The following is a 24,429-nucleotide window of genomic DNA, read 5'->3' on the forward strand; positions in this document are numbered from 1 at the left end:
TTTACTGTCCTCCTGGTCTCTCCAGCTGTCTGAGAGCGATCCGTCAGCTGCAGAAGAACGGTCACATCCCCAGCGACCCGTCACTCTTCAAGTCCTACGCTGAGTATGGACACTTCGTAGATGTTCGAGTCGCTGCCCTGGAGGCTCTGGTGGATTATACAAGAGGTGTGACATTTAATGCAACTATTAATAGTATTGTTATGATGGATCTAGCTCACAGACCTCAGGAGATCAGCATCAGTGGCTCTGATATTAGTCTTAAATCAGTCTGCTTCAAGTTTGGGGAAGCTAGTCAAGATGTATATATCCATCTAGACTGTGCATTCATAGTATGTGTGACACACTTACTGCTAAGTTTAGTTTAACTGTGAAATTTTCAGAATAATCACCTCATTTTAAACAGATTTACATCATCTTACATTTAAAAAAACATAAATTATATTCTGTTTGTTTGTGGCAGTGACAGGTGGTGTTTGCTGTTTGCTGATATGGGGCCAAATCCCCTGTTACGATGCCAATAGGTGTAATTAGGACATGACGTGTAACTGTTATTTATGCTTGTGGCTCTTGTGGATGGAGGTGTTATTTTTCTGTTCATCTGTCCATCTCATTCTCATAAATGTGCTGTCAGGAACACCTGGAAAGAATTTCTTCAAATTTGGCAAAAACATTCTCTTGGACTCAAGAGACAATCTTACATCCTCCAGAGGCTGCATTTGAAGACAACTGTGTCATAGCGGCGAGACTAAACTCTCCCATTTCAAAGGTTCCTTTAAAATGCGGCTAAGAAATGTGTCCTTCTTTTCTTTTCCCTTGGCCCAACCTATCCCAAGATTCACTGGGCGCTGCTAATGAAAATAATATGGTGGCAAACACCATCAACAGAGAGCCTAAGGGTTACACTGTTAAATCTAAGTATTGTTTCAGTTCAACAGTAACAGTACAACTGTTTAAACCAAGGGCCTTAAAACCTCTAGTTTTTGTAAAAAAAAAAAAAAAAAAAAAAGAGTCACGTGTTGTTAAGGTTGCCAGGCGACAGTAAAGCAAAATGAAAAGCGTCCGTAGACCAGACCGTCTCATTTCAGTTCAGCCATCGTGGTCTGAAGGGGCCACACATTCACAGACCATGTCCTCTGAAGGATGCAGCCCCTGAATGTGGACACAGCTAATAACTGTGGATAACTGTGGTCTGATCATATTTCCTGTTACTTGACTGATTGGTTGGAGATTAAACAACCCTGCGGCTGTAAATAAGCAGGTTTTTTATTTTGACGTCTCAGTATCATTGGGATGTTTCTCATAGTGACTAATCCTGTTTCCAGGTTCGTTGTGTCTGTTTTCTCTTTGTGTGCATGATTTTTTTTTTGCTTGTTCTTTGCTCTTTTTATCCTCCAGTTGAAAGAAGTGCAACTGAGCTGCAGTGGCTGCTCCTCATGGTCCAAGACGAGCCGGCTCATTATGTCAGGTGAGCAGACACTCAGCACATCTGCAGTCTGTTCTCACACATTCATGCTGCACATTATGGACGTTACAGTCACTGTTGTCCTGTTTTTTACGTCATTACATCTCATCTTCCCAAATGTGTGTTATTCTATTACATGAGAAACTGATGTGGTGATAATATTAGAAGAGATGTAACTGATGGTCTGGTGACTGTTAGTGTTTACCTCAGGACTAAAGGAATTTAGCTCCATATGTAAAGAACATCTTAGTAAAATTTTAAAACCAGACTCTGTCATCAAACAGCTTCAAAAGAGGTGGGTTTAAAGTGAGGGAATGTCACTGTGATTTCACCTCTACCTAAAGGTGTTTTTCTCATCAGCACCGTGACTCATTCAAAAGTTTAAAGGATTTGGTCACCTTTTTCAAGTGTAACTTAATACAATAATTACTCACAGACTTAAAACTTCATTATTGCTCCTGTTCACACTGGCTGCAGAATCATCCTCCTGAAGTGATTTCAGTTTAAGTAAAGGTTACAAAACCCAAAGCCATGGTTTCATGTGTAGATTCATTCTAAATGTTATCTGAGGTTAGTTTTCTCAGTTACACAAATCAGTGGGTGTCCAAAGTTAGAGAGAAATACCTGCTCTGTGTTACTGAACCTCTGCCATGGCTGAGGAAACACTGTCACTGGAACATTAACAAACATTAGCTTTACCTGAACAGAGAGGGTTGAGTGTATAACAGGACTGAAACACCTCAGGAAGAAGTTTCTTTGGGCTCAGTATAAACAGTAGTAACCAAAACCCTCTGCTACTACAGTGACACATAAACCCTCTGACTGTTATCTCCCTGTAGTTCTATTTCACCTTCTGAAGTGATCAGCAGGCCTGCCATTGGTAGTTGGTACTGAATGAACAGTTGACACACAAACCTTCAGTGTGTGGATTCTCACCTTCTTGCTCGGCTGTACTTCCTGTTTGTTGTCCAATCAGACATAAGATCCTGGGTATGCTGTGTAAGAATCCACCATTCACAAAGACAACGGACTCGGCTCTGTGTAATGAAGCGCTGGTGGACCAGCTGTGGAAGCTCATGAACTCAGGTGAGATACATTCACAAAACCAGAAAACCAGCCTGATATACATCTCACACACACACACACACACACACACACACACACACACACATACACACATATTGTAATCACTGAGTCAGCTGCCAAACTCAGGCCTGATTCAGCAGGTTGTCACTGTACAATTTTGTCTGTGTGTGTGTGTGTGTGTGTGTTGTGTGTCTGGTTTTGGAGCTTGTGGTCAGATGCAGTTGACAAACAAAACAAAGCTCTTGGCCCTTGACTCCATTTTTGTGCAGAAACATGTTAAATCCAGTTGTTAGAGCCAGTTCATAGAGAAAAGGACACTGTGTCTTTCAGCCTGGACTCTCACATTACTGTCACCAATAAGCTTTTATGATGTGAGTTGTTCGGTCTCATTAGGCTCGAGGGTTGCACAGAGCTGGATCCAAAATGCATTAAATGGTCAGTAGGTTTTGGACAGTTTCTTTTTGGCTTTTTCTCTCGAGAACACATTACAGCTCAGTTTTTTCCACTGCTCTTACGATGTAGCATCGACGCACAAACAGACTGATCCAACCACAATTAGGAGGAATTACAGTGACGAGAGTCCAGTTAATGCATGCTCAGTTTTTCTGAGCAGAAATGCTCTCACAACAGTGCAAGCAACATTTCATTCACTGACATTTTCTTTGGTTCAAGTTCAAGTGAATCCCTGCAGACAAGGCGTAAACGCTGCAGAGACCTGAACATGTTAAGAGATGAGACATTTTCTTACCATCTGTCAAAGCCAATATCTGTCACAACAGGAGCCAGACTCATTTTACTTCCTTCGTCTGAGGAGAAGTTTAAAACCTGCTGGTGCTGTCTAAAAGTTTGCAGGGAGAAGCTGCAGGGAGAACAAAGAGCTTCAACTTTTTATTGTGTGATTTGATTTAAAGTTGTTTTCATAACAAAGTTCCCAGTAGCATATTTGGCTCCATGACTGTGACATTGAAGTCTGGAACCACCAGGGATGATCCTAGAGTCACCAGACTCAGAGAGTAGGCAGGAATGACTCTGGTCAGTGATGTGACCACGAACTCAGCAGAGTCATTGTTTTCCACTGACAGAGACCAAAGAGAAGCCAGTTTACAACCAGCCCTCAGTGTTTACTGGACATGCTGGTATCTGGTAATCATTCATGTGGTTTTTGTTCTGCATGCTGTGCAGTAGAGAAAATCACACACATTACGACAGTGTCTGTTTCAACTAAAGCCCTGACAATAAGGATAAAATCAGACTCGGTCCCTTAGATAAACACATCCATCAATCATTAATATCATCTCAGTCTTAACCTAATAACATCACTTTCTCTCTGTCAGAAAGACAAAGGTAGAGATGAATTAGTTTCCTCTCAGTCTCACATCCGTAGACCTCTACAGCTCAGTGTCAGAGCTGGAGAATGGTCCGACTGCATCATCATCAGCCTGCTACAGGGGAGTGGCTTGTTTGCATTTCTTTAAACCAATCACAATCAATTTTGGCAGTGCTGAGCCCAGGACACAGTGACAGTGTCTCTGCAAGATAGTGTCAGTGGGGAAGTGTCTGATTAAAATGTCTGATTCCACATAAAGGAAACTCCTCAAAACAACAACAAAGGCGTTGTGTGATGGTATGGTCTTCATCAAAACTTCACGTCATTCTCAGCGTGTAGGCTGCAGGTCTTTGTGGTTCCTCAGCTCAGTGACACTGTTTTAATGATATCTGTGATTCTTCACAATAGATCCAGGACGTTTTGAATTAACCGTTTTCTAATGGCTGATGCAGCACTTGTCTCAATCAAGACTTTTCTTTGAGCTTTGTTACAGCTGATGTTGCAGAGGAGTTGGACTGAAGCAGCATCTGACTGCAGATAGCAGGAGTTTGATGTTTCATATCATTCAGGATTTTACTTCTTCTCTTCTTGTTCTGTGTGTCTCCTGTTCTTGTTGAGAAAAGCTGCAGAGTTTTGTTTTGTGTCCAGTTCCACTTCACTTCAGTCCACACAAGTGGCTGCTCGTTCACCTCCTGTTGAACGTATAACCACATATAACTGTCTACAGCACTGTGACCTGTGATGGTGTGATTGTGCAACTTGAGAGAACATGAAACTTTCATTATGGATTAATCAGTCAATTTTTGAATTAATCATTTATTCTAAAGCTCCCAGAGCTGAAGGTGAAGTCTGTGAACTTCCTGTTTGTCTGACAAACATGCTCCGTAAAGCAGCAAATCCTCAAACATGAAAAACTGTAACCAGAGAAAATCAGACGTCTTTGATCAATGACTTGGTCATTAATTAATGCCCGTCTATTTGTCTGCAGCACATTGTAAAACACACATTTCTGCCGAAAGTATCTCACTGCTACATGTGGCTGTAACTAAAAACTGAGGTAAGATCTGTGTACGTCCTCCTCGTTGGTATTAATTAGTTACAATTAAACAATTACGTAAACACTTCTGTTTTTACTCCATTTTTCATGAGTTGAAATTAAAGATCTGAGACTTTTTTCTTTACAAATGTGTGTAAATCTGTGTTAGTGAGCAAGACTATCATCCATCTGACAGATGGGACCTGGGCTGTCACATTGAAAGACCACTTTAAAATGTGAAGTTTTATTTTGAAAAGACATGCATTAGGCACTGAACTGTGTGACTTGGGGGTCGTGGATCAGAAAACGAGTCAGTATTTGGAGTGAAAACTATTTGCCTCATGCAGTGTGACACATCTCCTCTGTATGGAGCTGATCAGGTTGTTGATCGTTGGACAACGCAGGAGATGGAAGAACTGGGATGAGTGCATGATGAGGCAGATGAGTGGCACAGCAGTGGATCTCAGGTGTGTGTGTGTTTGTGTGTTTGTGTGTGTGTGTGTGTGTGTGTGTGTGTGTGTGTGTGTGTGTGTGTGTGTGTGTGTGTGTGTGTGTGTGTGTGTGTGTGTAGATCTTTTATTTCAACACATTCAAAATGGGAATAAAAACAAAAGTGCTGCCTTCATATTTTTGTGCAGTGCAGTTTGGGAGACGCCGTGTTGCAGCCCCAGTGATCCGGTGCCGTTGTTGTTGGCTCCTGTGTCCCTCAGGTGGTTGTCATCAGTGTCTCAGACGTGTTGTTGTAGGTTCAGAAGTCTCTTATTATACGTTTGTTTCTTCCAATCGTGAAATGAAGAAGGCTCAGGTCTACTTTTTGGTGCAGTGCCTCCACTATATACGCACATGGTTCTGCCTCCTATTGTGTATTCAGGTTTCATTATTTCTCCCTCTTCCAGGGGGTCCTGCGCGTCTTTGAGCCAAGCTGTAACGGTTCAGTCAGCCAATCCAAATACACACAGCCTCAAAACCCAAATACAAGTACATGTTCAGGAGTCCATATTCCTGAGGACCATCGGCCCCAGCGTGTTGTTTCATTCACAGACTCACAGACGTGAAGGATGAACGGAGACATGGCTGATCTTTGTTTGTCGGTCAGTGTGTGTGGGTCAGTCACTGTGCTGCCAGTTTAAATACACAGTGACCAGCGTGGGGGAACCTTGAATACTATGTTATGAAAACGTGTTGGTTGTTTTACCCCCACACACACATAACTCACAGCCCCCCATGTGTTAAATCCCACACTCACGCAGGATGATGTTTCACGGCTGAAGGTCAGTGCTGTAGGAACACAAACCTCAGAACTTTCTGCTGCTCTTAGTGCTTCTCACCCCCCCCCGATCAGAAGCCCTCCCACCACCCCACAGTTGTTAACAATGACAGGGGAATGAGCTATTAAAAAAAGATCCATGTTGAATTTTAGTGAAATAAAGTGCAGCAGCAAACTCTGGTTTATTATCTCTGTAGAAATAAAATTCATTCAGCTTAGTTTCGCTCCATATGTTTCCCCTGGCCCTGCACACCCCCCCTGCAGTGGCTCTGTGCCCCCCCAGGTGGGCCTGCTGCATTGGAGTGATTTATTTCAGCCATTTTCCAAAGCCGCAGTCCACCCCCCATGTTGGGCGCCAGGCCTCTGGATCTTCAGCTGCAGCAGAGTTTGGTGTTTGAATTCGTCCCAGTTCTCAGCGCGTGGCCACTCAGGGACCAGCCTCATGTCTCTGAGAGCTCGTTATCTGGTTGTGCTCATATTGTCTCCGTGGGAATGTCAGTACAATGTGTCATGTAGCTTTCTTCCTGTTTCTTCACTTTACCTCTTTGCTTCTCTCTGGTTCTTTGACTTTTCATGGCTCTGTCCATCTCTCTCTTTGCATCTGTCTTTCTCAGAGCTGCTCTGCTCTGCATGCACCCTGGATGGTAACATGTTTGATCATCTGACAAACTTATTTAGGACATTTTCATCTTAATTTTGATGTGAGATGAGGGGAACAAAGGAAGGGCAACCAGAGGTCACAGGACACCCCCACAACTACTCCATCTGTTGTCTTCATCTCGCCCTGTTTTCCTCAGGTACCTCCCATGACTGGCGGCTCCGCTGCGACGCTGTGAACCTCTACTACACGTTGTTTGGCCTGATGCGCCCCTCCTGCCTCCCCCTGCCTGAGCTGGGCCTTGTGCTCAACCTGAAGGAGAAGAAAGCTGTGCTCAACCCAACCATCAAGCCTGAGCTGGGGCTCAGCGCCGTCATGGAAACACCTGCCAGTATAGGTATCCACGGTGTCGGCATGAGCTACACAGCTGTAAGTGGGGTGGGGGTCGTTCAGTTATCAGCACAGTTAATGTTGTGTTAATGGAAAATGAATCTTATGTGTTGGGTTATATCTGGAGAGGTTGTGTTCACATTTTTTCGTTTCAGCCAAACAACTTAGTTTAAGACACACTACATCACACAACAACTGGAGTTTCATTGGTTTCTCTGCCAGTGGTGATGTCATCAGCGAGCTGCTTGGTGGTCCTCGTTTCTACACTGTAATTTTCCGATGGCAGCTACTTCACAGAACGGTTATCTTCTGCTGGATCTCTGTAATTATCAGTGCTGCAGTGTAGTGCAGCCAACACTGTTTGGCTGCACCTTGTTCTCATTGTATCACCGTGGTAACCAGAATCGGTGTAACAGACACCATACTGGCTGTAATAACATGTCAGCTGATTAAAGCAATGTCAGTATTTTTTATGATGCGTCTGTGACAGACAGAGCCGGAGGCATCATGTTTTCGGGTTCATCCATCTGTCTGTCCCTTTCTCGTGGACACAATACCTCAGTAACGCCTTGGCAGAACCTCTTCAAATTCGGCACAAAGATTCACTTGGACTCATGGTTAAACTGATTTGATTTTGGGGGTCAAAGGTCAAGCTCATGGTTGTGGTGACCTCACAAAACACTGTTTTGGCCTTGTGAACGTGATATGTCAGTCGCGCCTTGAGGGAATCTCTTCAGATTTGGTACAAAAATTCACTTCGACACAAGGACGAACTGTTTAGATTTTGGTGGTCAAAGGTCAGTGTGACCTCACAAAACACTTCACACAGCAATTATTACAAAATGTCACACAAATGGTTAATATTTTATCGCATATTTGATCTGAAACTAGTCTGACTGGTGGAGGGATACAACTGCGAGGTGGTGGTCATCATCATTATTATTATTATTATTATTATTATTATTATTATTATTATTATTTATTTTTGAAAATAATAATGACTACAACAACAACAATAAATGTTGTTATTCTTATTATTAATGTTAGGTTATTATAAAAAAGCAGATGACACATTGAGGTGCCTTTGTTTGTGTCTGCAGGTGGATGAAGAGCCTGACCCCATTTCATTAGGGGTATGTGGGGTGGGCCAACCACCTCAGGGCTTGAAGAGGAAGGCTGAGACCCCACTGGGGTCCCCCCCAGAACCAGGACAGGTACTGCAGCAGCAGGATGATGATGCAAGAGGAGGACGCTACAAGATCAGGGTAAAGAACTTGGACCTGCTCTTCTAAAGCCTTTGTTGTGCTCTGGATAATTATTAATGGTTGTGTTTTACTGACATGTTACTGTATAGTCTCACAGAGACAACAGTGTTTTGTTGTGTTTTTCTTTATTATACAGTAAATATACAGGTGATTTTCAGATGAGTGTCATTGGTGTTAATGTGCAGCTCTGGTCTGTTGTAGTTTAACACCATGGAAGATGAAGATATTGATATGGAGACGGTTCATGACAGTCAGGCATTCATCCACCATCATCTCAATCTGTTAGAGAGACCCTCTACACCAGGTAAACACACACAATCTGTCACTCATCATATGACCGCAGATAAACCCAGGACCAGGTCAGACACACCCCTGCTCTGTCTCTGTTCTCAGGTAAAGAGCCGCCGTCGGTCGAACAGTCCATGCTCTCCATGCCTGCCACCCCAGCGCCCTCCTTCTCCAAGGAGACCACCTCTTCATCCTCCAAACACGGCAGCGAGCACAGCCACCACCATCACCATCACCACCACGAGCACAAGAAGAAGAAGAAGAAGCACAAACACAAACACAAGCACAAGCACAAACACGAAAGCAAGGACAAGGAGAAGGAGCGAGAGAGGGACAACTCGCACGCCTACAGCAACAGCCCCGCCAGCGGCAGGTCCCTGCGCTCACCGTCTCTGTCTGACTGAACTTCTGGACAGACATTTGGTTCTCTGTCAGGGTTAACCGGACACATCCACCTCACAGTAGCAGGCTGGGATCCCACAAAGTGGAAGAAAACATGTTCAGTTTCATTAAATATTCATGAGTCAGTGATGAATGAATGAGGACAAACGTGTGGTGTTCCAACGCAGAAACAGCAAGAGGAAACATGGAGTGTAAACCCTCCAGAGGCGTCCCCGTGTCTTCACACACACCCACACACACACACACACACACACACAAACACACAAACAGAGAGAGCCTGCAGGAGTGTGTGGACACTGCTTCCAGGTCGTCTGGGCCATGAAACCACACACACCTTTCTCCACAAACAGTCTTAGCCCGTCCCTGAGACAGACAGCGCTCTGGTGTCCCTCATCCCCTCAGCTGAATCCCAACATTCAGTGAGCAGCTTCTGAGGGGAACCAGATCGATTGTGTTGTGGATTTAACCATCCTGGACGGGACTGGACCGAGCGCCTGGCGTCTTTATCATCCCGCAAATGATATTTATCTAAACTAAACAGAGGAATTTCAATGCACTGTACAAAAAAAAAAAAAAGTAATACTAGTGTGTTTTTTAAATACTTTGTTTTCCAGCTGTCACCATTGATAAAAGATGCTGTTATATTTCTGAATGTTTAAGCTACACACAAGGCATTCATGGCCAGGTTTACTCTGGCTCTGGTTCTGAGGGTTGACAAGGTGGTTTTTTTTAAACGATGGAAAGAACATGAAGAATTCAGTATTCACCGTTTAGATACAGAGACTGGTATCAAACCTGTGATTGAGATGGTTAAAGAACGGTTTTCTTATGTGACAAGCCTTCAAATGTCATCTTGTTTTCCGAAATAATACAAATAAATTCTTAAGTAGTCCCTGTTGGCATTTATTCCCAGTAAGTACATGTGAGCGTGGTTAATTCCCTTGTTGGGTTTACAAACTGTGAAGATACAAAATCCACCAGTTTGTTCTTATTAAAGGTTTATATCTTAACTTATTCGGTGTTTTATCTGAAGTGTTGATCTCCATCAGAAGACATATTTGTGATTTTAAGAACCAAAAACCATCTCAGTGCAGTTTTACATCTCCTCTCTCAGGCTTCTCTCTGGAGCTCCAGTAACAACAGGTCAGTGAGCCAATCAGAAGAGAGGCTCTGTCTCTCTTCTGATTGGCTGACAGTTTTCTCCGAGTGATCCAATGAAAATATAGCAGATTTCAGGTAAACGCTCTGAGAAACCAAATCCTGCAAAGTTGGATGGTGGGTCCAGGTGGGCAGGGCTTGGGTCGTGGCTGAGAGCAGTGACTGCTTTGTTGTGACATCACAAAGTCCTGACAGCTGGTTTTAAGGCTCAGTTTTTGAATACAGGCTGTGTGCATTTCTCTGTGGACTGAGGCTTTGATACTTTCACAGTATTAATATAGAACCTAGACCTGCTTTAGAATCACAAACACATGGACATCTACCTTTAGACTGTGTGGACCTTTAAATAACAATAAACTACCAAAAGTTGTGAGATATTAGTTACAGTAGAAAACAATGCAAATGTAGAGGAAAGAGAGAGTGGGTTAAAGAAGAATCCAGAGGCATTGTGGGAAATTAAGAATGTGACTCGTCTTAGGAATGGGGACCTTATACTTTTCTTCTTTGTGATCTCTGTTTAATATTTTTTTATTTGTTTTTACAATAAATTGGATAGAATTATAATTTTTTCATTTGTTTTTATTGTTTTTATATATTGATTTTATTCTTTAGATTAAAGATCATCAGCGTCAGTCAGTACTGCAGCATCAGCAGTGAGAAGACGTGGCAGCAACCAGTTTAGTTATCTCAATATTAACAGCTGTTGCCCACAGTGACTGATTTTCAAGAACCATTTTGCAACAACACATTTTAGTTTGTCTTTTATTGTCTCATAATATTAACCACTGATTTAACAAAACCAAAGTTAATAATACATATGGTTCCTCAAAAACGGATGACGGTTAATATTGAAGGAACCATATTTTACACTTTTTCCTGTGTTTTATTTGAAGCGTTGATATCCATAATGTTGACTGCTTTGTTGTGACATCACAAAGTTCCAGAAGTCCTGACGGCTGGTTTTAAGGCTCAGTTTCTGAATACAGGCTGTGTGCATTTCTCTGTGGACTGAGGCTTTGATACTTTCACAGTATTAATATAGAACCTAGACCTGCTTTATGATCACAAACACATGGACATCTACCTTTAGACTGTGTGGAGCTTTAAGTAAATGATTTCAGCCTTGATGTAGGTGGAGAGTGTGTGTGTGTGGCAGTCCCACTGAGATAAAGAATATCTTCTACAACAGAGACCTGGTCCAGACAGCAGCCACACAAACAGCATCAAACGTAAACTATCACATATACGACATGAGACCACGTCTCATTCCCCACTTTGTTTATGATGCCCTAAACTTTTCAGTGGGTATAAATGTGTTATACACATATATTATTACATTATATATATTATTATATATACATTACATTATTACATTATATGTGTTACGTGTTTATTTGTTCCTGTTTGTCTGTATGTAACACGGCTCTGATCAGCTCGGGTCACGCTAGGCAGACTGTGTCCCCCCTCCCCTCCCCATCCTTTATCATCTGAATCCTGCCTGCTGAGATGAAAACCCTCCTCCAGCTCGGCTCCAGTGAGAATCCGGTCCGCTCCTTTCAGTCACCCCCCCCCCCCCCCCGGTCTCTTTAACGGCCCTCCGCTCCGGTGGTCCTTCGCTTTCGGAGTCAGCATCAGTCACTCTCCCACCTACAGCACTGACTGCTCTCAGCCCGGCAGAGGAACATGTTGCTGCACAAACTGGTACGGTAAGAGTCCGTGTCTACAGGTTTTAGCTGCGGGTCCCTTCAGAATGTAGACGCCTCCGTGCGTAAATCCGTGCGTAAATCAGTGTGTAATTACGCTTTTAACCGCGCAGTTTGTCAGTTTGTGTTATTCGTTGCGGCTGAAATGAGATTGTCCTGATTTCCTTCATCTTTTTTCTTCGGACACCTTCTCTTTGTCCTCTCCCGCCTTCCTGCTGCTCAGCATTTGCAGGACAATTGTAGACTCTGTCATCACCAAGTGGCGAACGATTCGTCAAACTGTCAGAGGCGATTGTTATGCGGATGCGGGTGGTCCCGATTCACTTTGAACTGAGCACCGCACCAGTCCTGACAGGTCACTGACAAACTGCAGCCAGCAGAGCCTGAAACACCTCTGATTCTGTGCTTTGTTCGAGTGTCACAGGCTGCTATGGTTGTAATGTTTCACAACCCTTTGAAAATATAAATCTGAAAGAAAGTTTACAACGTGTGAGTGTTATTTAATACAGCAAAACGTTGAATTAAAAAAGACAAGACTCGGCAAACCAAAATATAAAAGTTGCTTCTTGTTGTTTCTCTGCGCACTGTGTTAATGGAGAATAAACCACACGAGCCTACGCAGCAGGTACACAAACGTTGTCTCTGATGTCAGCTGTGTTGTTGTGTTGTCTCAGTTTGTGTGGGTCCTGTCAGTCCTGTGTGGCACTGATGTGTGTGTGGGGTTCGTCTACGACCGGCCCAGACGCTCCGGAGAGGACGGGACGTCAGCCAGGACAGAGTGTGAGTACCAGCTTCCTCTTACAGGGGAACAGAGAGCACGTCTCTGAACTGCTTGACCCTGAGCCGACTAACTCTCACACAGCTGAGACGGCCTTGAAAATTACTCCGAAAGCCTCCCAGCTTCACCGTGACCTCTGACCTTATTGTAGATAGTAAACAAGAGTAAACAATCCCACAAGAATCAGTAAATTAAGAAACTGGAAAGGCCATATATCTTTTAGCACAATCAGACTGAGATAAGAAACAAGGATATGATGTTGTCAGGCTGGAGGCAACATAAAAGTTCCTATCATTGTCTTATCACAGTGATAGGTCTCTCTTTAAACATTTTAATGTTTTAAAAGATTGTTTTTTCTGGGCCACAGGTTGGGAACCACTGTTAATGAACTATAATATGATGCGATAAACAGCATCAATGTGTCTGATGCTGCTTTAACACAAAAGACGGTGAGGAGTAAAAACAGTGATTTCCCCTTCACAGACACATTAATCTTTTTCAGAGCTGAGGGTGATTATCCAACATTTCACTAGAGAAAAACAAAGATTCAGAAAAGTCTAAAACATCAGGAGAATTTTGTGTAGAAATGTACCTGTTTCCCTATCACATAGGAGGCTGCAACTAAAGATTATTTTTTATTAGTGAATGATCATTTTAATATTATTATTATCATTATTAACAATAATGATAATAATAATAATGATATTATAGTATTAATTATTATTACCATTATCATCATTATTAATAATAATAATAACAATAATAATAATAATAATAGTAAGCTATATTAGCTCCCTTCAAAGCTCAGTTATAAACTGCTTTATAGGACAAGATAAAATTGAGGATGAACAATAAAAAATAAATGATAAAATAAACGGATTAAAAATAGCGTTGGGGGGAGAAGTCCAACAATGATATAAAGTGCAAAATATAAAATGATTAAGATGATCAATAAAATAATTATTAGGAGAATGACTTCATATAATAATCGTCAATAAATAGTCGGGAAAGCTGTTACCAGTTTCCAAGACGTCCGACAGTCCAGAGACCACGGATACTCAGTTAGGAGGCTACTGTGACATCACAGATGATTGATCCCTTATCAGAATGTAGATAGATCTTCCGGCTCTACATTGTAGAATAACTAACTTTATGAAATGTAGTTTTGTTGTAGAGAAAACACAGTGTGTTGCAGGAGTTTGTGTATTCCAGCCAATTAAAGTAGGTCCGTAATCATGACATCACACTAGCGCTGACACAATCAATCGATAAATCAATAAGGAAGTCAATCAACAGTCATTTTGATTTGATTGTTTTCACTTCACATTTTTTGTACTAAGAGATTAATTGAAAAAGTAATTAACTGATTATTAATTAATCCATACTAACAATAACTGTTAGTCACAGTCCTACGTCGCTGCAGTATAAGTATTGTGTGGTTGTCTGTCTCAATAATAATGTGTTTTCTAGGAGCATTAAGCTTTTCACAGTTGTGTTCGACCCATTAAAAACACACATGTTCAGCAAAGCAAACCTTCCAAAAAAGAGTCACACACTTAAATTCAGTTGCCAGAGTGGCTCAGCACAGGCGATGTGAAGTGTGTTTTGGACGGATGTTCATGTATCTTGGCCAAGTGTAGGTACGACTACGCTCCAGCCAACAGACGCACGCAAAAAAAGACACACACAAAAAAACGAACTTTTTAGAGCAGGAGTAGATCTTGAACCCTGTGTGAGCTTCAGGTGCAATCAGACATCAGACAGAGTGACATACATCCACCCGACTGTCTCCAGGACGACTCCCCTGAACACAGAGACATGTGAGACCCAGGCTCCCTCCGGAGGAGCTTCTGCAGCTCTGTTTATGTGCCGGGCAGTTTTCTATATGAAGTGTCTGCCAGCGCATATGAAATGAGCGAGCAGTGAGTACGTGGACAATGGATCCCTGTGACCCTGCAAGGTTGTGCTTGGACAGCGTGTGTGTGTGTTTTTGAGGAGAGAGAGTGTGTTTGTGTTGCTCTACCTTGAGTCAATATTAAGAGAGCATTGGAGCTCATTTTCTGCCCCCGATCCTGAAACCATGTCGGCACAGGTCTGTGGAGGTTTTTGCTTCTTGTTGCTGTGGACTGTCTCCTGTATCAGACACTGGAAATTAAATGTCACATGACTCTTCTCCAGTATAAGTGCCTTATTCACCAGAGGTGTCGTACCTTCATTAAGAAGCTGTTTATGGTTGTTCTAGAGACTTAAAAATCCCCTTAAATCCAAAACAAGATTGCAATCATCTCTGAAAATTGTTTTTACAGAATTCAATATTTACTCTGAAACAAGACATCACAACCAAAATACAAAATACTTCATCTGAACCCAGCAACAGGTTGGCTCTTCATTTTTCATTACAAAATAAAATAAACTCTGTACTCAAACCACATTATACTCAAATCTCTTCCATCTCTTCACACGTAGGAAACACCAGCCCTGATCCAGGTCTGTCAAATCACAGTCCTGGTTTTCATCAGAACACGTTTCACTCAGCCCATGAAATTTCTTAAGAGAAGAACAAACAATCTCCAGTCAATCTGAGCTGTCTGTAAGGCGGAAAACACCAAAGCCAGTGACAGGAGGGTCTCTGCCGTTAAAGGCCAACAGTGGCAGCACTTTGGTTTTTACATGGTTTGTGTTGATTGTTTTGTAACAGAAGACACATTGTCATATCACAGCAGGAAAAGCACAGGTACAAACCATACTGATGGCCGAGTTCCATTCAGCTGCTTCAGTTTGAGCCTCCTGGTCTTGTGCCGGCTGCCTCCCTGTCACGACTCACTGAGAAATCTGAATGCTGTTCCAACCAGCTGGGCTGCATAAATAATTTAAGGTGAAACACCTCAGTTCCTTCATATAGAGTACACATATGCACATGTACTTGCAAAACGTACACATACACACACTGTAGCTGTGTCTCAGTTCAGGCTCTGCACCCTTTCGAAGGCTGCATTTGAAGACCGATTGCGTTACAGCAGCGAGACAAGGCCGTCCCATTTCGAAAGCTTATTGAAATGTGGCCAATAACTGCATCCTTCTTTGCAACAAAGGATCCAACAGGTGAATCCGTCATGGCCAAACCTATCCCAAGATTCATTACACCAGTAACAAATCACACACACCAGTGAATCACTTTGGCCACACCTTTGCAGACCACATTCCTACAAAGACTGCATAGACCATGAAGGCCAAACTGAAATGAGAAGGTCTGGTCAATGAATCATTTTCTGTTTATCCTGAGGTGTCCACCTTATTCTCTTTTTGAAAAGTGATTAATCACTGGTGTGCAATGCATCTCGGGATAGTTTTGGCTGCGAAGGATCCACCTATTGGATCCCACCTTTGTAGACCGTCTTCCGAAGGATGTGGCCCCTGAAATGAGACACAGCTTGTGGGTCCACACAGATACAAACTCACTCAGTAGCCTTTTTTCCACTGGTCAAAAAACCAGCTAAGACTCGCTAACATCAGGCTTTTGTCAGCAATGGAAAAGGGTACAATCAGCATTCACACCCTTGTCAAATGGCTCTGCAGTATAGATGTGGGTATTTATCGGCTTCTGCTCCAATAAGCAGTCATGTAAATACTGTCAGTCTTTCAGAGCACAAACACTGTAAACACACACACCTGCCCAGCACAGTGCTGTTACACAACAAACACTGGAGCTACACTGAGCTCGGGGATGAAAGCATGAGCTGCAGCCCCTAAATAAGTTTCAAAAACACACAGTCACTGATTAAAGGTATCACACGGAGGCTCTGACACTAACAGGAACTCCAACCCAGGGAGGAGACTCTGCACAGCAGCTAACATCTTACTCATTCTCCCCTGTGTTTGTCTGGGTGTTCTGTGACTGCTTGTGATGACTTCCTTGCAGTTGTGTCTCTCCTCAGTCGGAAGGCAAACGTCTGGCAGTGTAAACAGTGTTATTGCCTTTTTTTAAACCGGTTCACCCACTTTTAAAAAACCTGCTTATATCCGCTAATGTTGGTGTGACAGGGGTATAGTTAACCCTCAGATCTCCAGGATGTCCTCCAGTTAGGTCAGGAGGGTTCTCACACTGGACGTCCAGAGCCACGAGGACAAGAGCAATATTGTTCTTGAGTATCCCCTTAGTGACATAGAGTTACCACAGTTTGGGTCCCACGACAAGATTTAAATTTTAGTAACTGCTGAGTTTGGCTTACAGATACTTTCCAGCAGTTATTAGTTGTCATCAAATGACCTTGTGAAATCATTGCTGCAATTTCTTTTTTGTTTCTGAAAGTGAATGTTACCAATATGATATATTTATGGTACAGAATAATGTTAGTGTAGGTTAATTTCCTTTAAAGAGGCATGAACAGTGCAGCTTCTCACTGACTTGTGTTGACATATACGGGAACTTTAAAAATTCTCTCTCTGGTTTTGTTATTAGACAAGTGGTCAAATGCCAAAATCTGCAATCAGTTCATTGTTAAGGTTTTAAAATAAAAGTAGAGTCTGCACACTGGATTTTAGCTACACTCTTTACTTCTTCTGTGCTCCATACAAACCCAGACTGAGTTTGAGACTGTGCCAAAGGCCGTGGTTCACAAAACATCCAGGAGTTCTTTGAGCTGACTGCAACAGGCTCCAGCTATGAGTGTTTTTATATAGGCTACAAGACACACTATTCATCATAGCATGTAAGTAAACAGGCTCCAGGTTCAGCACCATTTGTACCATAAACCAAACAAAACGTGTGAATAAAGGACTCGGTTTGATGCTCGGACCAGATGAAACCTGTGAAATACAATCACAGTGTTTACAACAGGTGGTTACTGCTGATGTGTATCCAGGGTCAGTTTGACACAGTCTAAACAATGAATGATAAATAATCGAGCTGTTTCCAACCTCACATCATTTCTCTCTTAAAGAAAGAAAAAACACTACAACTATGATATGTCAGGATTATTTAGAGTTATTGATCATATGTCAAACAAAGGCTGACAGCTTTAAAGGACTGGGGGTCAGCTGTTGCCTCGAGTCCCATTCGACTGGTACATTTAGCATCCAATGTATTTTAACATTATACAGGGACAGAAAAGATAGAGAGGTTCAAACTGTTTTCAGGTGTGTTTCAGTAGCTTCAGCCTGATTTAAAATAAAAACAATCTGCATCTCTTCTTCGTTGGTCCTCAGCTCGCTCTGCGTCTCCGTACGTGCCGACCTCCGGCTCCTGCAGGAACAGGTGTTTTGAGCTGGTTGAGCTGGAGCCACCCAACTGTCGCTGTGACAACCTGTGTAAGACGTACAACAGCTGCTGCTCAGACTTTGACCAGCTCTGCCTCAGGACAGGTGCTCCATCATCATCCTCACTTGTCCTCTGATTTGTCCTCTCCTTCTACGTAGCTCCTCCTCCTTCATAACAACATTTCAGACACCAAACTTTATACTTCGACTACACTACATTTATTTGACAGCTATTGTCAGTAGTTACTTTTAGAGTAAACAGTAAACAATATCAATGGTATAATACTGAAACACTGAGAGTACTGACCACTTTTACTTCTAATATTTCAAATACAGTCAGCTGAAGTTACATAGACCTTAACTTGCGTAACAGTTTAAATGCAGGATGAACTTGATTCATTGTTAGTCGTGCATAATTGTATTCTGTATTTTTGTTCTCATTAGGAAAATATTCTTGTAAAGCCTTTTGATCAAAGTTCGCAAATATCTAGACACGATATTAAAGGGTGATTGTGCAGCTGCACAGTTCAGCTGTAGGAGCTGGAAATGAGCCGCTGCCTTGATGTGCACGCACCTGACACGAGAGCTGAAGTTTTTATTCCCACACTGATTCTTATTTAAAGATCTTTTACTCTTTGAACTTGACTTCCCTCACACAGAGGGGGGCTATGAGTGCAGTAAGGATCGGTGTGGGGAGACTCGAAATGAACAGCACGCCTGCCACTGCTCCGACGACTGTCTGTCCAGAGGAGACTGTTGCACCAACTACAAGAAGCTGTGTAAAGGTTTGTCATTTTAATATGCACATTACATAAAATGAAAAACATGGAAATGCCTAGAATCTAGACCTGAGGTTTTCGGACACCTGTCATGTTTTCCACCTTGGATCTCTGATGTGTATATATATATATATATATATATATATAACATTTATTTACATAGACATATATTATACCACACAGTTGTAGTGGTTTTCCTTTATACTTCACTTGGAGGACGTGTGCTCAGTAGATCGTTGTCTATGAATTCCACTGCTTCCACTGACAAAATCACATATGAATCGAATCAAAATGGTGACGTCCACGCAAGAAGAAGAAGAGCTGCTTTGTCTGCTGCACTCTGCTGTTAAAGACACAGAACCTCTCTTCAAACTCAGCGTCCATGTTTGTTTGGTACCTTTGTAGCATAGGGTCTGTGTGGACATAACAAATAGGTGGGTATGTGGATGTTGGCACCAGAGCCTCGAGTATACGTTCTCATGACCACATTTACATCACACGGACCCTATGTGTCCATCTGTGTATCTGTGAGGGTCTGCTTTGGGTCAACGTGATGTAAATGTCATCATCTGTCACCCCTGTGTGAAGTCTGCATGCAGCCCAAAATTTGGACTGTATGCATAGCAAGTGCACCAACTGTGCATACTGCAGATAACATAATGGATTCTTGTTTTGAGGAGAGTTTGTGTGAGGAGATCCACCCACAGAGTCAAATGCATTGAACTCCTGGCCCTATTCTCCTGTTCTTGTTAAGCAGTCGCACATCATACTTTCTCGTCCTCTCGCTCTCTTCTTCTACTTTTTTTATAGTGGTTGGCAAACAGTGTTGCATTGTATCACTGCTATTATCTGAGTGTGGATAAGGAAATGCACATGTGTGAAATGCAGACCGACACACACCCCAATAGCAGTATGAATGAAACAGCGTGCACCTCTGCAAACTCTGCAGCAGTCCACAGAGCCTTAACTGTGCCTTAACTCACACTGACAATGCTAACATGTTACGCAGGTATTAGTTTACATAGGTCTTAGTTTAGCATGTTAGCATGCTAGCATTTGCTAATTAACACAAAACACAAAGAACAGATGAGGTTGATGGTTGCTCTGCGTGGAAATATATGAAATATATGAAAGGTTGTTCTCCAGGGACTCAGATATTAAGAATCAATGAGAGTCACAACAACGTCCCTCAGATATATGATCATTCGTTGACAATATTTACACATATAATGAACAGAGAGACGATAAATGTGATGAATATTGTAGTAGGAACACTGACAACTACAGCCATCGATATAAGATTAAATCAATTTTCAAGACTATGTAAGACTGATGATCAGTAATGTAATCAAAGGTGGGAGAGCAAGAGAGTGATCCATAAACCATCTCAGAATATGAGAGTAGATATTCACATAACACAATACATTCAAATAATGATGATAAATGATGAAACTACATGAGGATTATTTCTGGTGAGAAGACTTTGGAGACATGATGTAATTCACAGACAGAACACAGGTGGAGTCTTCAGCCAGACGGAGCTGGTGGAGGCAGCTTTTACTGTGACTATCCGGCAAAGACGGCACGTCGTTGAGGTAGTGTTGCTGATTCCACACCGGTCAAACAATGATGTTTAAATGGGTTGCCAAGGCGACTGCTGCAAGAATGAATGAAATGAATGGCAACACCAAAGTTAGTGGGATTCATCCCTGGAAACCATGAATGTCTGTAGAAAATTTAAAGACAAGCCGTCCAGTAGCCGAGTTATTTTAGCCCTGACTGACGTCTCCATCCTCAGAGCTGTGATGCTCAGCTTTAAACACAACCATCTCTCTCTGACTGTATCTTTCAGGAGACAGTTCGTGGCTGCAGGATGAGTGTGAGGAGTTCAAGACCCCTGAATGTCCAGCTGGGTATGTTTACATCTGAGCAGTGGAGCAGAACAAAGTGATAATGATACGATAAAGTCTGTCCTTTTTTCGGACGTTCTCTCCTCTCTTAGACCTTTTCCATCTGCCTCATATCTGGACGATTTACCGAGGATTGAACCAGGTTTTAACTTCATACAACAGCATTTGTTTTCCTGCTCTGGTTTTGTGTGTGTGCAGGTTTGTGCGTCCACCGCTCATCATTCTGTCAGTGGACGGATTCAGAGCGTCTTACGTGAAGAGAGGAAACACTGTCATACCCAACATCAACAAGCTCAGTAAGACCACGATGTGGATCTGAGAAGGTTCAGCTGTTAGATCTCTGAAATGTTCTTTCAGTGCTGAGGGGGGAGAACTGAGATTATTATTACATGGAGCAATCACTAACTGATGTAGTGTCATTAGGGAGCAACAATGATGAGTTATGTGTTTGTTCTGTTGTGTTGTTGTTTTCAGGAACATGTGGAACCCATGCTCCGTACATGAGGCCTGTTTATCCCTCCAAAACCTTCCCCAACCTCTACTCGCTGGCTACGGTAAGACACAGGCGCACAGCTGTCAGACTTTAGACTGAGCTGTACTTCTCCAGTTGAAGCTTTGTGTTAGCATGCTACGCTACGTTTGTACAATGTGAAGTGAAGGAGGTCGGCTCCAAAATCCAAAAATTGAATATCTCGATAAAGTCCAGCCCAAATATGACATACATGATATTATTTATTTTACAACTATATAATGTCAAGGTACAATGTGCAGTGAGGGTTGGGCTCTGTAGCAGGACAGTCTGTGCAAGCAGGAGAAGTACTGTGTAAATAAGTTTTCAATAAATACTCGAAGTACAAATACCTCAAACTTGTATTTAATAGTGTTTGAGAATCCACTAAAATGGCTTCTATTATCACTGAAACCGAGGAATCACAGTATGCACGTATACACACACACACACACACACACACACAGTCATCTACAGTATGATCTTTAAATGTTTTGGTTCAATACAGAGAAAAAAGGATAAACATTTCCATTCCTTCGTTCTCAGGGTCTCTATCCAGAGTCTCATGGCATTGTGGGTAATTCCATGTACGACCCTGTGTTTGACGCCACCTTCACCCTGAGGAGCCGAGAGAAGCTCAATCATCGCTGGTGGGGAGGACAACCGGTCAGTCCTGACTCTTCTCTTCTCTTCATCTTTTCTTCTTCTCTTCTTCTTCTTTTCTTCTTCTTTGTCTTCTTCTCTTCTTCTCCTCTTTACTCTTCTCTTCTTCTTGCCTTCTCTTCTTCTCTTCCTCTTCTTTTCTTCCTCTCTTCTCTTCTTCTTCTCTTCTCTCTTTCACCATCTGTGCTTAATCAACACAGTGACATTAATCTGTCAGGTCACAGATCAGAGGCCAGATCTTTTCCTTTGAAGCAGACTACAATGAGACCAGCAGGATCCAGATCTAACAGACCCAGTCTGATAGGCTTTATCAACCATTGATTACTGACAGATGGTAATATGTGATTAATAAAAGGCTGGGTTAGGATCACTCTCTGCTCTGACACGAGCAAAGCTCTAAAGTTTAGAGTCCTGGAATGCTTTTTTGTGGATTTACTCACTGACCAAACCTGTACTCAGATTTCAGTGTTTCCTACAGAATGAGACTCTGATGGGATTTCTTAAATTAAGTATTAAATGAAACCGTATATAAGATCACACATAATAATAAGGAGAAGATGAAAAGGAGAAATATAAACATGAACTGCACTTATATAACACTTTTCTAATCTTACTGATCACTTAAAACACCCACTCACACACCAGTGGTGCCATGGCTGCCGTGCAAGGGCGTAAACATGAGAAGCCAGGGATCGAACCACCAACCCTCTCTACCAGCTGATCCACAGCTGGTGCAGATGTTAAATTCACCACCAGACAAGTCTTAAACTGAGGCGTGATCTGCCACTCAGGCTCCAATCCAGAAGAGCTGGGTCTCTGAGATTGACGGCGTGTTAAGAACATACACAGAGCAACTTATCATAGTGAACTTGAATGCATTATTTTACAAAGAAAAAAGATTTTACACATTTGAAATAAATGTAAATGTGAAATAGAAATAAAATAATATGAGTCTCTTTCAAAAACTGTATGAACGCTACCAACATACTGGATGGCTTAGTATTACTCTCGTTTTCATCAGACTGTAGTGTACTACATGTGATGACCTTGGTTTCTATGGTAACGCTCCAATAGTATCTAATCAACTATGTGAGTCTGATAAAACAGTGAGACTGTTTCTGTCTCCTAGATCTGGATCACAGCGCTCAAACAGGGAGTGAAGGCTGCCACCTTCTTCTGGCCTGTGTAAGTCCACACCCACACACACACACACACACACAAAATAAAACAAAACAGTCTCTGATAAACTGCATCGAATAATTTACCAGATGCAAGTTTCAGCCCTCTTTCTCTCTGTCTCTCTCTCTCTGTCTCTCTCTCTCTCTGTCTCTGTCTCTGGTAGCTGGTAGTGACCCCAGCTCACCACAGCCAGACTGCAGGGTAGCCCGTCCATGTCTCTGTGTCAGTCTGGATGAGATGTAGATGATAGATGCAGGTGTGCAGGACTTTGAGTCCTCGTGCTTCCAGTGTGAACGGTTTACACCAGTTTATGAATCAGTTCCAACATACACTTCAGCCTGCAGCAGTTATTGTGATGCTTGGCGCTGAACATTCAAGAACAGCTGACTTTTGTATCTGAGGCTCACTGATCACAAATAAAACAGAGTCAGTACACAAACCTCACTTCAACTGTGTGTGTGTGTGTGTGTGTGTGCTTTTTACCATAGTTCACCTGCTCAAATTGTAATATGAGCACTACTTGTGTTTTGGGTACCATCAGTAATTGTCAGTGACAATCCTAGACTCTAGGGACCCCCAGGCAAAGAAGCCTCTCCTGACGGGTGCCCCTCTGGACATTGCTGCCCATCCACCTCATCAAATCCATAAAACCTTGTTGTGGAGTCGTCCCCACTCGCTGAGTCAGATTCTCATTAGTAACATGAACCGATACATTTATTCTAAATGATTCAGAGACTGTAATTGATTTGGTGGTGAAAGTTTTCAGAACATGCCCCTTCATGTTCCTGCATCTCGCCATGCTGAACCTACAGCCTGCAGAACACAAAGGAACCCACATTTATCAGCACAGAGGAGGCTTTGATGGAGCGTGGGGGGGGGCAGGCAGATCTCAGCAGGGACAGCGTTGAGCTGTTTTTACAGCAATTTGTGCAAATGAGCCTGTTTAAAGAACGCAGGATTCCTCCGTGAGCGGGGGGTCACAAGCGTGCCACTCCACAGACCCACGGGGGCCAGAGGGTGGTTTACAGAGCTTTTCCTGCACTTGGCTCTGACAGAGGTGTGTGAGGAATAAAGAGAAAATGAGGAGAGAGAGGCAGGAGTGTGTGTGTGTGTGTGTGTGTGTGTGTGTGTGTGAGATGGAGAGGGAAGCTGAGAAAGCCTTCATATACAACACATCCTATAGTTTAGTGTTACAGCACCACGGTGGGGACTGGTATGGTAATGGGGACCAGGGATTGTGGAGGGGTTGAAGGTCTATGTTGGACTCAGCTTTCTGGGTGCCCTCCCACCCAAAAAAAAAACACATGACATAGAAGGTGGAACTGAGAGTATGAACAGAAACAAAAGTAGAACAGTGACCACACCTCGGTGTTC

At 42.6% G+C, this 24,429-nt stretch overlaps 2 protein-coding genes across 3 annotated transcripts in view; both read left to right on the top strand.

The window, feature by feature from the left end:
- Window positions 1–10,013, top strand: part of taf2 (TAF2 RNA polymerase II, TATA box binding protein (TBP)-associated factor) — a 39,960-nt gene extending 29,947 nt beyond the window's left edge. The window contains exons 22-28 of the mRNA XM_071469137.1: window positions 26–165; window positions 1,396–1,465; window positions 2,439–2,548; window positions 6,976–7,205; window positions 8,267–8,431; window positions 8,633–8,735; window positions 8,825–10,013. Coding sequence (XP_071325238.1) covers window positions 26–165; window positions 1,396–1,465; window positions 2,439–2,548; window positions 6,976–7,205; window positions 8,267–8,431; window positions 8,633–8,735; window positions 8,825–9,123 — 1,117 coding nt within the window. The 3' untranslated portion in view covers window positions 9,124–10,013. The remainder of the gene's footprint in view (window positions 1–25; window positions 166–1,395; window positions 1,466–2,438; window positions 2,549–6,975; window positions 7,206–8,266; window positions 8,432–8,632; window positions 8,736–8,824) is intronic.
- A 1,831-nt stretch (window positions 10,014–11,844) lies between these two features.
- Window positions 11,845–24,429, top strand: part of enpp2 (ectonucleotide pyrophosphatase/phosphodiesterase 2) — a 30,734-nt gene continuing 18,149 nt past the window's right edge. For both annotated transcript variants that reach the window (XM_071470208.1, XM_071470209.1), the window contains exons 1-9: window positions 11,845–11,980; window positions 12,657–12,762; window positions 17,966–18,121; window positions 18,676–18,801; window positions 20,648–20,708; window positions 20,904–21,001; window positions 21,180–21,259; window positions 21,760–21,879; window positions 23,006–23,061. In XM_071470208.1, the coding sequence (XP_071326309.1) occupies window positions 11,963–11,980; window positions 12,657–12,762; window positions 17,966–18,121; window positions 18,676–18,801; window positions 20,648–20,708; window positions 20,904–21,001; window positions 21,180–21,259; window positions 21,760–21,879; window positions 23,006–23,061 (821 nt within the window). In that variant the 5' untranslated portion in view covers window positions 11,845–11,962. The remainder of the gene's footprint in view (window positions 11,981–12,656; window positions 12,763–17,965; window positions 18,122–18,675; window positions 18,802–20,647; window positions 20,709–20,903; window positions 21,002–21,179; window positions 21,260–21,759; window positions 21,880–23,005; window positions 23,062–24,429) is intronic.

The sequence above is a fragment of the Trachinotus anak genome, unplaced genomic scaffold (genome assembly GCF_046630095.1).
Source record: "Trachinotus anak isolate AG129_WGS33_773 ecotype Australia unplaced genomic scaffold, CSIRO_AGI_Tana_v1 ptg000032l, whole genome shotgun sequence".
NCBI classification, from domain to species: Eukaryota; Metazoa; Chordata; class Actinopteri; order Carangiformes; family Carangidae; genus Trachinotus; species Trachinotus anak.